This window comes from Mustelus asterias, chromosome 1 (assembly GCF_964213995.1).
Source record: "Mustelus asterias chromosome 1, sMusAst1.hap1.1, whole genome shotgun sequence".
Taxonomy (NCBI): domain Eukaryota; kingdom Metazoa; phylum Chordata; class Chondrichthyes; order Carcharhiniformes; family Triakidae; genus Mustelus; species Mustelus asterias.
This window is the reverse complement of record NC_135801.1, coordinates 19,598,868-19,617,633: the sequence shown is the minus strand read 5'-3', so window position 1 is coordinate 19,617,633 and position 18,766 is coordinate 19,598,868. Positions and strand designations below refer to the sequence as shown.

The 18,766-nt window shown below is 44.7% G+C and overlaps 1 protein-coding gene across 7 annotated transcripts in view; it reads left to right on the top strand.

Annotated features, from left to right (window-relative positions):
* The window catches only part of LOC144491975 (janus kinase and microtubule-interacting protein 1-like), a 329,706-nt gene extending 316,590 nt beyond the window's left edge, over window positions 1-13,116 (top strand). For 4 of the 7 annotated variants that reach the window (XM_078210200.1, XM_078210198.1, XM_078210201.1 and 1 more), the window contains one exon: window positions 2,471-2,892. In XM_078210200.1, coding sequence (XP_078066326.1) covers window positions 2,471-2,644 — 174 coding nt within the window. In that variant the 3' untranslated portion in view covers window positions 2,645-2,892. Of the gene's footprint in view, window positions 1-2,470; window positions 3,889-4,786; window positions 4,886-7,838; window positions 7,893-12,942 lie in introns of those variants that run through there. The other 3 variants (XM_078210202.1, XM_078210204.1, XM_078210197.1) reach the window with 2 other exon arrangements.
* The last annotated feature ends 5,650 nt before the right edge of the window (window positions 13,117-18,766 follow it).

Below are 18,766 nucleotides of genomic sequence, written 5' to 3'. Positions count from 1 at the left end.
TCAAACACAGTTGCCTCTTGCCGAATGCAAAATTTGGTATGAATTTGTGGCGGCACATTGGCCCAGCAGTTAGTACGGCTGCCTCACTTCACCAAGGACCCGGGTTCAACTCTGGCCTCGTGTGTCTGTGTGGAGTTTGCACATTCTCCCCGTGTCAGCATGGGTTTCCTCCGGGTGCTCCGGATTCCTCCCACACTCCAGAGATGTGCAGGTTAGGTGGATTAGCCATGATAAGTTGCTCCTTAGGGGGATAGGGCCTTGGTGGGATTGTGGTCGGTACAGGTTCGATGGGCCACATGACCTCTTTCTGCACTGTAAGAATTCTATGATTCTATGAATTTCATATAGGGATTATTCTATGAATAAGCACAGTTAAGCAGTACTTTAGAATGCAGTTTTTTGCTTTAAAACATTATCCTTGACGTTTGAAGAGTGGTAACTTAGTGCAGTCTATTCATGAAGATACAAGCGGGTTTATCATTTTAATAAAGTATTTTGGTCAGAGTTCATCGCCTGAAAGAAACCCAATTTTAAATAACCAATTGTGGTTTCAAAGAAAGTCAGAACCATTTGCTAATTATTTCAGTGTGCATTAGTCAAGTTTCTCAGTAAATTAAAAAAAAAGTATATTTAAAAGCTTTTAAGACTTGGAAGTCGGTGGCTTTGTACTCAAAAATATTTATTTTTAGGATCATCTTTGGGGGGGGGGGGCGCTACAATTGGGTACAATTAGTAGAAAATCTTAGTGGGAATTCATAGAATGCCTACAGTGCAGAATGAGGCCATTCGGCCCATCGAGTCTGTACCGACAACAATCCCATCCAGGCCCTATCCCCATAAATCCATGTATTTACCCTACTAATGCCCCTGACACTAAGGGGCAACTTAGCATGGCCAGTCAACCTAAGCCGCACATCTATGGACTGTGGGAGGAAACCAGAGCATCCGGAGGAAACCCACACAGACACGGGAAGAATGTGCAAACTCCACACGGAGAGTTACCCAAGGCTGGAGTCAAACCCAGGTCCCTGGCACTGCGAGGTAGCAAGTGCTAACCACTGTGCCACCGTGCCACCCCTACTCACATTGCTGGCATCCTTCATTCAATGTTTTAGTAATTGAAATAGTGTTTGACAGAACTGTATTCTAATTCTGCAATCCTTAAATGTTCTGAGGTAATTCTCAAAGCAAGGGCAATGTTTCCATTTGGAATGGAACTTTTTCAAATCTTTTTCACATCCAGGGTCAATCTCAAGCATTCTTGGGTAAAATGTGGCATCGCTACTTGACCCCCAAATTGAGCTTTAATTTTCCTGCTCCTTCTCAGATGGTTTTTTTTCTGTATTCCACATGAACCATCCTCAAAGCACGCACAGGAAGTCTGGGCAGTTTTGAGTTGTAAAGCGACACCCACTGGGAACCAGATTGAGGCAGCCTACTTGTTTCCCTCAACCCGCTGCCGCTGTTAAGAGTCTTGCATTATATTAGCTTGGGCTGAATTTTAACCCAGCTGTCAGAAGTCGAGGTAACAAACTTCACCAACAGGTTTATTTATATTTTAGAGAATACTTCCACTTTTATATTTGATTTAAAGTGAAAATTGTCTATACCTTTTAAGGAAGGCTTGTTATTTGTGCCACAACACTAGGGAGACCACTTCCTGCACATGCTCAGATGCAATCTTGAGTGTTAGCTGTGTGCATTAAACAACAAGTTGACTTCACGCAGACTAACAATAAAGTTCAAGTTACTCATTTTAGATCTGTGCAGTTCCGAAACAACTGCAAGTTCTTGTATCACCTATCATTTGGCAAATGTTCCTTCCATCGTTGATTAAGAGAAAAAGCACAACCTAGTAGAAACTCTAGGCCTCAAATCCTGTAATAGTTATTGACACCATTTTGCACCTCAGAGACCTCCAGGGGTTGCAGAGTCAGTACATTGAAATCTGGAATTTAGCTACTATTAAGATGATATTAAGATGAGGGGCAGCACGGTGGCACAGTGGTTAGCACTGCTGCCTCACATCACCAGGGACTCGGGTTCGATTCCCGGCTCCGGTCATTGTCTGTTTGGAGTCTGCACATTCTCCTCGTGTCTGCGTGGGTTTCCTCCGGGTGCTCCGGTTTCCTCCCACAGTCCAAAGATGTGCAGGTTAAGTGGATTGGCCATGCTAAATTGCCCCTTAGTATCAGGGGGATTAGCTAGGGCAAATGCATGGGGTTATGGGGATAGGGCCTGGGTGGGATTGTTGTTGGTGCAGACTCGATGGGCCGAATGGCCTCCTTCTGCACTGTAAGGATTCTATGATGATGGCATTTTGAGGCCCTCTATCAGTATTTGGTCAAGTTGGTTAAGAACCAGAGAGCACCAGAACAAAAAGGAGTGGAAAATGTTGAGTGTGAAACTGAGTCAAGTGATATTCGATAAATTGCAACATCCTTATGTACGCTTCTAAATTCTTTTACAGATTCATAAATTGGAACTGGAAGAGCTTAGACTACAGAATGAGATGCAAGACGCAAAGGACCAGAATGAACTGCTAGAGTTCAGAATCTTAGAGCTCGAAGTAAGACATTCCATTTGTAAAGTGTCAAATGGAGCGGAGGTTTATGAACCCAAAAGGAGAACGTTGGTGCAGTAATGTCGAGTGTAGACACTTGTCTTCCAGCGCTAATGAGCATTGCCTTTTATTAATGCGTAGCTGTTCCACTTGAAAAGAGAAGCTGTTTCACTGCCTGGATTTTTGATGTCAAACAATTCTTGGAATATATTCTGATAAATTGTTAGAGAATGATTGAAATGTACAAATAGATTATAATTTATACAAATAGGTTATAATTTATAGTGTTTTATTTTGCACTTAAATAAAAAGATTTTGTTTTTGCTACTAATTGCATTCATCATTTGTGTTTCATAATCCAACATTGTTCATCGAACTGTTGACTAAAGTGAGTCTAAGTTTGTTTCAGTTTTCATACTTCATGTACATTACGGTTTGTAACACACTCCCATTGCGATTTGTCTTTTATTTTCACTCTGAAGAATCTGGTGGAAAGCCAGGAGCTTCACATCACAGCCATGCCCCTCCTGCACTTGATTGAAATGCATTTCGCGCACATTCCAGAGTGGGAGATACTGGGAAGTATAATAGAGAAGTTATTAGGGAGCACCTGCTTTAGGAAGAAATATTGACGTAAGCAAGAGCTTAGTTAACCCACAAAATCTGGAATACAAGCTGTTCTTCAATTTTGTCACGAGTCTATCATCTTTTTGCACAAACAAGTTGACTTCACACAGACTAACAATAAAGTTCACGTCACTCATTTTTTGAGTCTGTGCAGTTCTGAAACAATTGGAAGTTCTTGCATTTAGTTCACCTACCATTTAGCAAGTGTTCCTTCCATCAGAATTGGGGCACGGGCAGTTTTGTGGATGGGGTGGGTATGAGATTCTAGTGTAACTAGCACAAAAGATAGTGGGAAATTCTACAGTCATTTGCATTGGTTTTCTTTTGCTAATTTTGAACTGTGCTACATTTTCATGGAGTTAATTGCATTAAAGGTTGCTTTGTGCTATGCGCCTTATACTATGTGATCTGTTTTCAGAATGCCTGTCTCATCTTTATTTTGGCCTAACATTGTTGCATTGGCAATACAAAACAAAAGAGTGATGCAATACCTGTATTTCAAGACTGTGCAGGAACACTAACCCATAAACTGTGCTTTTTTTTTGTAAAAGCTCATGTGATCTATTATTTTGTTTATCATTTCGGGAGACGTCCCACGTTTGAGCATGATTCCACTGAAACCCATTTAGTTGCAAATGCCCCTGCTTTTCCATCGGGTTCATTTCTGCAGCAGCATTCTTCCATAAGCAAGTTGTAAAGTAAGTATGAAAAACGTAGTTATAATAACAGCTGGCACAAAGTCTTCTGGAATACAATAGAAACTGTAAGGGTTCTAGTCTAGTCATTGTTAAACCTACAAATATGTTTTACCATCAGTGCTGAGCTGAAGATTGTTGATTGCTGTGACATTATACAACCCCATTGAATGTGAACTAAGCTCATTGGAAAGACAGAGGCTGAGGGGAGACCTGATAGAGGTCTACAAAATTATGGGAAGCATAGACAGGGTGGATAGTCAGAGGCTTTTTCCCCAGGATGGAAGCATCAATTACAAGGAGGCACAGGTTCAAGGTGAGAGAAGGAAAGTTGAAGGGAGATGTGTGGGGGAAGCTTTTCATACAAAGAGTGGTGGGTGCCTGGAACACGCTGCCAGAGTAAGCGCTGGAAGCAGGCACATTAGCAACGTTGAAGAGGCATCTGGATGGGTCCATGAATAGGGAGATATGGAGCGGGTAAGGGCAGGAGGTGTTTTTTTTTAGTTTAGTTAGGGCATCATGATAGGCGTGGGCTTGGGTCGAAGGGTCTGTTCCTCTGCTGTACTTTTCTTTGTTCTATGTTTTGTTTTCGCTGTGATGGCTAATTAGTAGTGGGATTGTTCCCTTTTAATATTTATCATTACACACAATCGCATAACTGGTGTTTTGATAAAGCTAAGGGAGCTTTTTGATATTTATTCCTTCCCTTACCCTCAATCAGCAAATGATCATGTCTGCTGTGAAGCATAGAGTACCAGAACAGAAAGGGGTGGAAAATCTTGGGTAGGGAATTGAGTTCACAGCAGTTAATACCTTTCAAAGCTTTAATCTTACACTATGATGGCTTTATTTTCTTCGTTATCATAACTTGGATGTGTTTGGATATGTTTCCTTCCTGCAGGAGCGGGAACGAAGATCGCCGGCATACAACTTGCATATGTCGGCATTTTCCGAGACTGGAAGCGCCCTTCAGCTCTATTGTCAGCAAGAGGGCATTAAGGTGAGATTTTCCTTCATCGGAGTCTGTCTTGTGAATGCCATCAAGGCATTTTAAGAGTCCGTCCCATATGTGTGGATGTACATAGATGTGTCTGACATTCAGCATTTGTGACTGGACAAGCTTACTCCTGGGTTGGGGCGGCACAGTGGCGCAGTGGTTAGCACTGCTGCCTCACAGCGCCAGGGACCCGGGTTCAATTCCAGCCGTGGTTGTGGAGTTTGCACATTCTCCCCGTGTCTGTGTGGGATTCCTCCGGGTGCTCCCACACTTCAAAGATGTGCGGGTTAGGTGCTTTGGCCATGCTCAATTACCCCTTAGTGTCCCAGGATGTGTAGGTTAGAGGGATTGGCGAGGTAAATATGTAGGGTTATGGGGTTAGGGCCTAGATGGGATTATTGTCGGTGCAGACTGTAGGGTTTCTATGATTTAATATAGAGAACCGTGGAGTGATAGGTGTTGAGAGGGTGAATTTGGAAAGACAGTGACAATGACACTATTTTGAAATACATAGATGAGAAGAGGGACCTTGGTGTCCATATACAGACATATTTAAACAAGACAGGGTGAGTTTGTGGTTTAAAAAGCATATGCGTTGCTTCAGTTTATGGAATAGAATATAACAGCGAAGCAATCATGCTAGAACTTTATAACTTTATGCAGCCCAGCAGTTTTGACCCTCAGTTTTCCTTCCCCATGTAAAACATAATCCCTGCCCCCTTCGCCAGGGCATCCCAGCCTGCCCCACCCAGTCCCCAGACTTACCTGGGTTCCAGGGCACCCATGCCTGTACTTCCCGGGTTTCCTGCAGTACCGGCAAAGGCCATTGCTCCCAGTGGCGCTGCCAATACTGAAGAGCTGCTGGTCTGCTGTTGACGGACAGCCCAATGAGGTAGACCTTCCTCCTGGAATGGGGCTGAAGTCTCGTCTCATAATAGTGAAAAGTCCATCAGCTGGGAAATTAAAGTGGGGCGGGCCGGCTGACTGGAGGTGGGCTCATGCGTGAAGGAAGCAGGACGCCCACCCTCAGCGTATATATGATCCAGCCAATTATATGTGGCACAGTGGTTAGCACTGCTGCCTCACAGCGCCAGGGACCCAGGTTCAAATCCAGCCTCTGGTGACTGTCAGTGTGGAGTTTGCACATTCTCCCCACGTCTGCGTGGGTTTCCTCCAGGTGCTCCGGTTTCCTCCCACAGTCCAAAGATGTGCGGATTAGGTTGATTGGCCGTGCCAAATTGACCCTAGTGTCAAGGGATTAGCAGGGTAAATATGTGGGGTTACAGAAATAGGACCTGGGTGGGATTGTGGTCGGTGCAGACTCAATGGGCCGAATGGCCTTCTTCTGCACTGTAGAAATTCTGTGATTTTATTCTTTGATTCTACATGGATTTTTGTGAAATAACATTCTTGTGAACGGCCCTGGGATGTTTTACTACATTAGTGGCGATGTACAAATCAGAGTTGTTGATCCTGTTTTGCTATTTTCCGGGAAGGAGGTCCATGGGCAGAGACCTTCTTGATCACCTCCCTTAAGGCGGGTGCTGTTGTGTCAAAGGAATTTCTGTGCTACCCCAGGAATCATGCCCCTTATGCCTTAGAAATGCTTCAGTAGAATTTACACCAGTTGAGAACTGGAGTGAGTTCTGTTTATGGCACCAATCCTTAACCAGACTTCTCTCTCGAGACCAACAGTTTCAATTCATAGATAGAATCTTTTCATAGAATCCTACAGTGCAGAAGGAGGTCATTTGGCCCATCAAGTCTACACTGACCACAATCCCGTCCAGGCCCTTTCCCCATAACCCCCAGGCATTTACCCCAGCTAGTCCCCCTGAAACTAAGGGGCAATTTAGCATGGCTAATCCACCTAACCCGCGCATCTTTGGACAGTGGGAGGAAACTGGAGCACCCGGAAGAAACCTACACAGACACCGGGAGAATGTGCAAACTCCACACAGACAATGACCCAAGCCGGGAATTGAACCCGGGTCCCTGGCCCTGTGACGCAGCAGTACTTACCACTGTGCTACCATTCATGCCGGTTTAGCTGTGCGAGGAATGAAACCAGTACGAGGTGACGGACGTGGCCTGACCTGCTGAGTAGTTCCAGCATTTTCTGTTTATATTTCAGATTTCTAGCATCTGCAATATTTTGTTTTTGTGCAAGGTGACTAATGTTTATTTCTTCTAGCATGTGAGAATAGTGCTTCCCAAACCTTTGCTCACTGTGACCCCATTTAATACTTGAAAATTGGTGCAATCCCCAGAGTGAGATCGGAGTGGGGGAAGTGGTAGGGAAGAGTTGCTGAGTGGGAGAGGGGCTGGGTGAGGTTGGTAGAATTGTTAAGGGGAGTCAGTGGATGGGTGGAGAGAGTTGTTGAGCGTGGGCCAATGATTTTGCTCTCGGCCATGTTGAAGACTGAGGCCTCAGGTCTAAGGATCTTACGTGCAGACATAATGGAACCTCAATGCCAGCCCCAGGAATGCCCTGCCATCAATCACAGTGTCTGTGGAAGTCCCCGCTTAGCCCGTTGGTGCACTACACCGGGCAGCCAATCCGGACACTGAAAGATTGACCAATCAGGACAGTAAAAAGCTGTCCCGTTGATGAACCATTTGGGAAAAATGATCATGCCCTGGTCAATATCTCTACTTGACAGCTGCCTTGGAGCTCGCAAAGCCCATGACCCCAACGGGGGTGATTAACCCATGGTTTGGGAACCCCTTGTGTATGGCATACCAAGAAAAGAAACCCTCTCAGTGAAACCTATACCTGGAAAGACTTTGGATTGAAATATCTATTCAAGAAAAACAATTAATAAAATGAATCAGCAATACTAATAAGTGGAATTAAATATTTTTTTATGGTTGTATTTCGCTGTTCTTTTCATTTGCTCTTCTAACCATCTCACAGATTTAATTCTTTGCTAATGATATCACTCTTTTCTTTCAGGATGTGGTCATTCCTGACCTAATGAAGAAACTTGATATCCTGGGAGATAATGGGGTAAGGTTACTTCAGACAACATGGATCAGCATTGTTCACTGAAATCAAATAAATTCAGGGAATTTGCATTGCTGGCACCTTTCATTCAATGTTGTTGTGATCATCCATAGTGTTTGACAAAACCCGATTGTAATCCTGCCATCCTTTAATGTTCTGATGTAATTCCCAAAGCAAGGGCAATGTTTCCACTTTGAATGGAACACTTTCTAATCTTTTTCACATCCAGGGTCAGTCTCAAGCATTCTGTGGTCACCGCTTCACGACCCCAACGTTGAGCTTTCATTTTCCTGCTGCTTCTCAGCTGTTTTATTTTCTGTATTGCATACGAGCCACCCTCAAAGTATCCGCAAGAAGGGTTACCTCAGTTCTGGACAGTTAGAGTTATAAAGCAACACCCACTGAGAACCAGATTGAGGCAGTCCACTTGTTTCACTCAACCCACTGCAGCTATTAGGGACGTGTGTTTCATTAGCTTGGGCTGAATTTGAACCCAGCTGTCAGAGGTCAAGGTAACAAACTTCACCATCAGTTTATTTATATTTTAGAGAGTACTTTCACTTCTATAGTTGATTTAAAGTGATAATTGTCTATACCTCTTAAGTAAGGTTTGTCTGTTTGTGCTACGAAGAGCACTTCCTGTACATGCTCAAATGCAATCTTGAGTGTTAGCTTTGTGCATTAAACAAACAAGTTGACTTGACACAGACTAACAATAAAGTTCAAGTTACTCATTTTTAGATCTGTGCAGTTCTGAAATAAGTTCTTGCATTTAGTTCACCTATCACTGGCAACTGGAAATTTCAGTAAATTCTCAAACTCCTATGTGCGGAATTGATATTAATACTGTATTTAGTTTAAGGTCACTTTTTGATAACAATCAATAAAAAAAAGTATTTTGACTAAAATACTTAAGAAAAAAAATTATACCCAATATGTGACTGGGAAATGATGATGCTGGGATTAAGAGTCCCATAAATTAGCGATCAAGCTACTTGGGTTGTGTAGAAACTCTCCACACAAATTCTTAACACATTGGGTATGATTATTTGGCCGCGCTTGCCCCAAGACCGGAAATTCCCATCTGAGGTCAATGGACCTTTGCATGGTCCTGTCCGCTATGATTCCCATGGCAGGCGGGACAGAAAAATTCCACCCATTGAATCTAGTCTGAGGCAGGAGCACTCATGTAAAATCTCATTGAGAATGTGATCCCATCACAGATTGAGAACTGGGATGAAAAGTCATTGATGTGATGAACTGAATTAAAAAGCCTTTGAAGGTGACAAATGCCTGCCGCTGATCAGAAAGTCGTGGCAGCAGCTATGTGTGCGCAGCATCTGCAGTGTGGAACGCGCACGCACACACAACTGTTTCTGACACCATTCACCAAATGTTCAGAACAAGTAACATTATAAATTCATTGGAATGGGAAACAAAATGCTTGCAGAAAGGATTCAAGAGAATGGTTCCAGGGATGAGAAACTTCAATGATGATGATGATTGGATAAGTCGGGACCGTTTTTCTTCAAGGAAGGAGGGCTGAGAGGAGATTTGATAGAAATATTCCAAATAATGATGGTTTGGACAGTGTAGACAGGGAGAATCATAGAAACCCTTCAGTGCAGAAGGAGGCCATCGGTCCATTGAGTCTGTACTGACTGCAATCCCACCAGGCCCTGTTCCTGTAACCCCACATATTTACCCTGCTATTCCCCTGACAGTAAGAAGTCTCACAACATCAGGTTAAAGTCCAACAGGTTTATTTGGTAGCAAATACCATAAGCTTTCGGAGCGCTGCCCCTTCGTCAGATGGAGTGGATATCTGTTCTCCAACAGTGCACAGACACAGAAATCAAGTTACAGAATACAAATCTCTACAGCATCTCCACATCATTCCCCTGACAGCCATGATGTGGGGATGCCGGCGTTGGACTGGGGTAAACACAGTAAGAAGTCTCACAACATCAGGTTAAAGTCCAACAGGTTTATTTGGTAGCAAAAGCCACTAGCTTTCGGAGCGCTCGCTGCTCCTTCGTCAGGTGCGCTCCAAAAGCTAGTGGCTTTTGCTACCAAATAAACCTGTTGGACTTTAACCTGGTGTTGTGAGACATCTTACTGTGTAATCCCCTGACACTCAGGGGTAACTTAGCATGGCCAATCAACCTAACCCACATATCTTTGGACTATGGGAGGAAACTGGAGCACCCGGAGGAAACCCATGCAGACATGGGGAGAATGTGCAAATTCCACACAGACAGTGACCCGAGGCCGGAATTGAACCCAGGTCCCTGGCACTGTGAGGCAGCAGTGCTAACCACTGTGCCACCGTGCCGCCCCAAACAGAGAAACTGGGAAAAACTGTTCCCATTCATGAAAGGATTGAGAACGAGCAGCCACAGAACTGGCAAAAAAAAAAGCAAAAACTAAATGAGAAAATACTTTCTCACACAGTGAGTGGTTAGGCTCCGGAATGCAGTGCCTGAGAGTGTGGTGGCGGCAGATTCGAGGGGAGCTTTCAAAAAGGGATTGGACTGTTATCTGAAAATGATTACGGGGAAAAGGTGGGAGAATGGCATTCAAAGGATATATTGGCCTTGGAGGGAGTGCAGAGAAGGTTCACCAGGTTGATACCAGAGATGAGGGGTGTTGATTATGAGGAGAGACTGAGCAGATTGGGTTTGTACTTGTTGGAATTTAGAAGGCTGAGGGGGGGATCTTATAGAGACCTATAAGATAATGAAGGGGCTGGATAGGGTAGAGATGGAGAGATTCTTTCCACTTAGAAAGGAAGCTAGAACTAGAGGGCACAGCCTCAAAATAAAGGGGGGTCAGTTCAGGACAGAGTTGAGGAGGAACTTCTTCTCTCAGAGGGTGGTGAATCTCTGGAATTCTCTGCCCACTGAAGTGGTGGAGGCTACCTCGTTGAATATGTTTAAATCACGGATAGATGGATTTCTCATCGGTAAGGGAATTAGGGGTTATAGTGATCAGGCGGGTAAGTGGAACTGATCCATTTAAGATTAGCCATGATCTTATTGAATGGCGGGGCAGGCTCGAGGGACTAGATGGCCTACTCCTGCTCCTATTTCTTATGTTCTTATGTTCTTATGAATTGTTCATTCGGAGAGTCAATGCTGACGTGATGGGCCAAATGGGCTCCCCTTGCACTGTAAAAACTTTATGATTCTGTGAAAATGTTTAGATTACATTCAAATTTCTTTTCATATCCAGGAGAAACAAGTGTCCTATAATAATATTAGGGGAAGATGGAAATTGGGGCAAGTTGCATACCCATTGTTTGGGTAGTGGAGCATGGTATCATTAGTCAGAATAGTGAAAAGCAAACTTTCAAGTGACTGCATCATGGAAATGTGACTTTTCCTCTACTGAGAGATTTGTGCGCGAAAGAGACAGAAATCTTTCAGCAGTGGGGTATTCTTTTTCCTCTTGGTCCTCCAGCCCACGACAACACATTCCACTTATGTCATTTTTAAAAACCTAAATAATTTGATTTATTATTGTCCCATGTATTAGGATACAGTGAAAAGTATTGTTTCTTTGCACGCAATGCAGACAAAGCATTCCATACATAGGGAAGGAAAGGGGAGAGTGCAGAATATAGTCTTGCAGTCATAGCTCAGGTGTAGACCAGCTTAATGCAAGGTAGGTCCATTCGCAAGTCTGATGGCAGCAGGGAAGAAGCTGTTTTTGAGTCGGTTGGTACGTGTCCTCACATTTTTGTATCATCTTCCTGGTGGAAGAAGGTGGAGGAGAGAATGTCTAGAGTGCATGGGGTCCTTCATTATGCTGGCTGCTTTTCTGAGGCAGCAGGAAGTGTAGACAGAGTCAATGGATGGCAGGCTGGTTTGAGTGATGGACTGGGCTTCATTCACGACCCTTTGTAGTTCATTGCGATCTTGGACAGAGCAGGAGTCATACTAAGCTGTAAAACAATATTGTATTGAGAACTGGTTTGAAGTATACACGTAGAGTGCAGTAATCTACGTCCAACTTTAATTTGTCTTTCATCCTCACACCACTACAGCATTCCTTGGTGCAGAGATGCTGTGAAATAAATGCTGTTTGTGGCCAAGGCATTATTACCGACGGTGAGAAGTTGCAGTTGGTGGGGGAATGTGCCTTGGGTGATGTATCTCTTAATTGTTTTCCTCCAGACATGGAAGTGCCTGGATTGTGCCGATTCGGTCAGAGGTGGCAAAGTGCAATCTCATGCAGGAAGTCAGAGAGCTTGTATGAAGCACCACCATGTCCCTTTAATCATCTTTCTTCCCGATAAGATGCTAAACTCTTTTTCAGGTGGACGATCCTATGGCATCTAGAATCATAGCATTCCTCCAGTGCAGAAGGAGACCATTTGGCCAATCGAATCTGAACTGATCCACCTTTTTATCTTACCAGGCCCTATTCCCGTGACCTCACATATTTGCCCACTAATCTACACATCTTGGGACACTAAGGGACAATTTAGCATGGCCAATCCACCTAATATGCACATCCTTGGAGTATGGAAGGAAACAGGAGCACCCGGAGGAAACCCTCGCAGACACGGGGAGAACGTGCAACCTCCGCACAGACAGACGCCCAAGGCCAGAATTGAACCTGGGTCCCTGGTGCTGCGAGGCAGCAGTGCTAACCATTGTACCACTGTGCTGCCCTCTGTGTGCTGGAAGTATTAACTAACATCATTTAAAAACTAGTCAGTATGTCATTGCTCATTGTGGAACCTTACTGTGTGAAGATTAGCTGATTCCCACATTCCAACAGTGATTATTTAAACATAAAGCATTTTGGGAAGCCTTGAATGGTCTATATAAATACAAGTCTTTTTGAATTGCACTTAACAGAGGGTTTATTTTTAATGTGTGTTCCTGTGTAATACATTAACTCAAATAATGCAGAGCTTTTTTTCAATCTGAGATGAAGCTGTGAGCAACATCTGTCAGATTTGTCCATCCTGCTTGTCTCTACCGTGTATAACTGTGCTGTTCAGCCCCAGTTTCACAATATTTTGCATGCCTTTGTATTTCAGAACCTGAGGAATGAGGAGCAGGTTGCAGTGATTCAAGCTCGTACTGTGCTCTCGCTGTGTGAGAAGGTACACTTCCAAATCATGATTCTTCTGTGAACCCGGAAGTGCATTCATAACCTGAGTCTGTATCACTTTGCTGTATGTTAACCTGCTGATTGGAATAAAGCACAGCCCGAAACAGGTCGCTCATTCTTTGTACTCATCACCAATGTCAATATAGAGACATCTTGGGTAGGATGGGGTGCGGTAGTTGTTGGGATGGTGGCGGGGGGTTGGGGTTGGGGGTGGGGACTGGTTGTATACAGCGCCCTTCAGTGACAGTTAATAATATGATTATATTGATTAAATTTACTTTTCAATTGTCCTATCACTCCGATAACCACTGAAGTTCCATGACCTCCGAGGAACTTGGAACCATAGCTCCATAGAGGTCTTGGAATCCACGACTCACATACAAAGATGGCCCTTTGGATTCCCAAACTCTGCAAAGGGCCTTGTATGACAAGTTCCTCACTCACCTTGTGTTGGGTATGCTCTACACCTCAGGTTCTCTGTCTGGATTAGCTGCTTAGTTTCATTATTTTAGCAGCTCTCTCTGTGAGCAAATTTATAGATATATCTGCTGCACGTTATTGATGGAGGAGGTCTTGTGGCGCAGTGGTTAGTGCCCCTGCCTCTGAGCTAGAAGCTCCAGGTTCGAGTCCCACCCCAGGACTTGAAGGCCAAGAAGATGCATTCATAACACGGTCAAATAAATTGTGTTGTCAACTTGCAATTCCTTCCAAACACGCCCATCACTGGTAGTAAAAGCAGGAGAGAATCCTGGTCAGCCACGCTTGATGTGGAATGGTGCCTGTCATGCTATAAGCTTCTGGCAACAGACTGGTGGCCTTTTCTGGGAATTACTAGCGATGGAAACAGGCAAAAGTCTGCACCACTAGGTACAGGGAGAGTATTGGACATTATTGATGGGTTCCAGTCCTCTCTTGGGTTCTGGATTAGTGAGAGAAAACAATAGTTTTGGTTTAGCCCATTAGTTGCATAGGAGCCTATCAAAAAGTTTGTCATTACTCTACCACATAGTGATATGGTGTGTATCAACTGAGGATGAGAGTCATAAGACCATAAGACCATAAGACATAGGAGCGGAAGTAAGGCCATTCGGCCCATCGAGTCCACTCCACCATTCAATCATGGTTGATTTCAACTCCATTTACCCGCTCTCTCCCCATAGCCCTTAATTCCTCGAGAAATCAAGAATTGATCAATTTCTGTCTTGAAGACGCTCAACGTCTCGGCCTCCACAGCCCTCTGTGGCAATGAATTCCACAGACCCACCATTCTCTGGCTGAAGAAATTTCTCCTCATCTCTGTTCTAAAGTGACTCCCTTTTATTCTAAGGCTGTGCCCCCGCGTCCTAGTCTCCCCTGTTAATGGAAACAACTTCCCTACGTCCATCCTATCTAAGCCGTTCATTATCTTGTAAGTTCATGGGTTGACACTGGAAAGTTCCAACAAAGATGCATCTGATCAATTTTCTGTGTAATCCACAGAATCTGCATTTTCCTTGAGTTTGTTTTGCCATCTTCAACTACTTAAACATGTTGATGCACATTGTAATTGAGAAAAAATATTGCTGTATGGCCAGCTGCTCCTCCTCAACCTTAGGGGAGTGTGTTAATCTGAAAGGCTTCATTAGCAGTCCATCTGTAACTTTGCACAATGCCAAAATGATCACTTGTAAATCCCCTGACTCCTTCACTACTCCAGTGGCGCATAAATTCATGACTGCTGTTCAACAATAATAATAGCAATTGGTATTTATGCAGTGCCTTTGCCACTGCAAGATGTTCCGAGGTACGTCACAGAAGCATTATCAAACAGACTTTGACACCAAGCCTCTTAGAGATGCAAGAAAAATGACCAAATCTTTGGTCAGAGGTAGGTTTTAACGAGCATCATAAAGACTGAGAGAGATTTTGGGGTGGGATTTTATGGCCTAACTCACGCAAGACTGGAAATTCCTGCCCCCGAGGTCAACATAGATTTCCATTGTTGGACCCTTGCCCATTCCGATTCCATGGCGGGTGAGGTGGTAGAGTTCCGGCCATAGTTTCAGAGAGGTTTATGGAAGGAATTACGGATCTTGGAGCCTTGGCAGCTTAACGCATGACTGCCAGTGATGAAGTGATGAAAACCCGGGATGAGTGAAAGGTCAGAATTGGAGAAGCTAAGGTCTTGGAGTCTTGTGAGGCTGGGGGAGATTCCAGGGAAAAGGAAGGACCAGGCCTTGGAGGGATTTGAAAACAAGGAAGAAAACTTTGATATTGAGAATCCTTTGAGTGATTAAGTTCCTCCTCAATTCAGTCCTAAATCTGCTCCCCCTTATTTTGAGGCTATGCCCCCTAGTTCTGGTTTCACCCGCCAGTAGAAACAACCTCCCTGCTTCTATCTTATCTATTCCCTTCATAATTTTATCTGTTTCTATAAGATCTCCCCTCATTTTTCTGACACTGCAGTTAAATTTTCCCCAATTCCAAACTTTTGACTTTACCCAAAGGTCAAAAACCTCAACCTCCGAGGATAACCTCTGTTATGTAACAAAAGCTCATTGTGGTGCAACTTCATACTAAGGGACATGTTTCCGAATGTCCCAACTTATGTTCCAACTGTTGCCTTTTCTGAGTGAAGCTTCTGGTAATGATGAAGGATACTGCCGTGATTATCAGGAACACATTAGAAGAGGATTTTGTTGCAGTCGCAGAGTAATAATCTGATTAAAATGATGCTGTCTGGTAAACATTTCTGGTATAATGATGGACCTCATTAACCACTGTATATACTTTCTTGGGGGCTGTATATGCTTTCTATCAAGCTACAACTGTGTTACCTTGCAGAATGTTCACTGTGGAAATAAATTAATAGAATTGTGACAGAAAATCACTTTAATATATTTGACTTTCAGTGGAATTCACAAATGTGTTATTCATATTCTCAGTGTTTCTAGTCATTGAGAGTTTTCGAATGCTGTTGTAATCCCACCTTCCCCAGAAGGACTTCAGTGAGCACTGGTTCAGATGCATTGTGTTAAATATAAGGCAGTGCCAGGTATGCACAAGGAACAGCCTTTTTAAATATAGCAAAGAACTGCGAGATACTGGAACTTTGAACTAATAACAGAAAACGCCCGAAACATACAGCATGTCAGCCAATACCTTTCGAGAGGGGCGGTACGGTGGCACAGTGGTTAGCACTGCTGCCTCACAGCGCCAGAGACCTGGGTATAATTCCAGCCTCAGGTCATGTCAGTGTGGAGTTTGCACATTCTCCATGTGTCTGTGTGGGTTTCCTCAGGTGCTCCAGCTTCCTCGCACAGTCCAAAGATGCACAAGTTATGTTGATTGGCCATGGTAAATTGCCCATTAGTGTCAGGGGGTTTAGCAGGTAAATACATGGGGTTACGGGGATAGGGCCTGGGTGGGATTGTTGTCGGTGCAGGTTTGATGGGCTGAATGGCCTCCTTCTGCGCTGTAGGGATTCTATGAGAGGGAGAGAGGTAGCGTAAACCTTTCAGGGTCGTGGAGTTTGCACGTTCTCCCTGTGTCTGCGTGGGTTTCCTCCGGGTGCTCTGGTTTCCTCCCACAGTCCAAAGATGTGCAAGCCAGGTGCCATGCTAAATTGCCCCTTAGTGTCAGGAGGATTAGCAGGGTAAATGAGGGTTGTGCAAATAGGGCCTGGGTGGGATTGTGGTCGGTACAGACTCGCTGGGCCGAATGGCACTTCTGCACTGTAGGATCCTATCCACAATTGTTAATAAAGGTTGGACCTTAATCCGGGTGTCATGCCCACAAGCTGGGGGGCCAGCGAGGGCCCTGCGTCACCGCCTTGGAGAAGGCCCATGGTTTTAAGTGCCAGTTAGGCATTTGACTGCCAATGGCAGATTCCACCACCCCCCCCACCCCCCAACCACAAGAATCACCATGGGGGTGGAAATCCCCATCCCCAGAGAGCTGCAGGCCAATAACACCCTCCCAAAAAAACCAGGGGCCCGGGATCAGTCAGGGACTTAGGCCACTGGTGAGTGAGGGTGGGTTGAGGGTCATGGGGAGTGGGGTGGAGGGGGAGAGAGGGTGCGGGCAAGGTGAAACTTGCTACTACAAAGAGTAGTTGAGGCAAACATCATAGATGAGTTGAGGGGAGACTCAATAGGCACCTGAGGCAGAAAGGGATAGGATGATAATGTTCAATGAGGAAAGATGGGCGGAAGCTCATATGGAGCATCAACACCGGAAAGGGCTGAATGGTCTATTACTCTATCTCTAGATTAGTGCGTAATGAAGTTTCATTCACCCACCCACACAAACGCAACAACATTGACAAGCTTCAGTGTGCCGTTATCTCTCAGCACTAAATGAGGAAATGGTGAGCATCTTTGGCTCTCACCACTGTCCTTGGTGATACACTAATAATGTAAACATTGTGCCCGTCAACAATTCATTGCTGGCCACAAGGAGGCGCAACTCTCCTGTTCAGACCAGTGGCTGCAAACTGCTGACTGTGATGGACCTTCTGCCATTACTGGGAAGCAGCCAGAAAATAAACCCACATTTGGACCACAGGATCCAGACTCGAAACGTTGGCTGTTTTCTCTCTCCATAAATGCTGTCAGACCTGCTGCGATTTTCCAGCATTTTCTCTTTTTTGTTTCAGATTCCCAGCATCCAAAGTATTTTGCTTTAGAATTGGAAGGATTATGCCTAGGGTGTCCCATTCATCCTCAACCCAATTGAGGCCCTTAAGTGGGCAACAAATGACCAGGAAGAGTTCAGGATCAGGTGGAAAGCAAGCCACCCTGCTTGAACCTCAGGCAGGAAAGGTGAGGGGGTGCCTCCTTCAATGGCTTCCTTTCCACATCAGGCACCTCAACCACCCTGAACGACATCTGCCACCCATGGGTTCTCCCCCACTCCGTCCAGCCTCTGCATCAAGACCCCCAATCTTCTCTCTTCTCACACCCCTGGTTCTCACTTCCACATCCTGTCCTGTACTTACCTAGTCCTGGATTGTGGACGTTGAGTCCTGGGACCGCTTGTGATTCCAGGCCTGGCCACTGCTGCTACTGGCACTGCTGAGATGACAGAGTTGTTGGCCAATCAGAGATGTAAGTCCTGTGACCTTGGAATATTAATGGCTGTGGGGCAGTCGGTATAGGCGGGGTTGCGTTCCCTGCCAACTCTTTGGCTGGCCAGATGGGAAACCAAAGTTGCACATTTGTTTCCTGTTAAAAGAGGATCTTCACAATCGGCAATTGGAGTTCTATATTTTAATTGTACTCCTTCCCACAATCCATTTCAATATTTGCATAGTCTTTCCAGCACAGAAACGGGCCATTCGGCCCAAGAGACCCATTCTGGTGTCAATGATTCACCCAAGTCTCCTGACTTCATCTCACCGCATCAACATATCCTTCTATTCCTTTCTCCCTCATGTAGGCACGTTTCACCCACCCCATCGTTAACAAGGACCAAGGAGAAAAGAAAGGAGCCAGAATGGGGCAGGTCTTCAGCTTATGACATTGACTCTGTCATGACCCTCCCCCCCCCCCTCCTCAACTTCTTCCTGGCTTGGAACTTGTTACAATTTATTTTATTCCTTCATGAGATGTCAGCACCTTTGGTGAGGCCAATATTTATTGTCCATCTCTAATTCCCCTTGAGTAGGTGAGTCGCCATTATGAACTGCTACCATGCACATGATTTAGGTACACTTACATTGCTATTATGGAGGGAGTTCCAGGATTTTGACCCAGGGTAGGCTTCTTGCC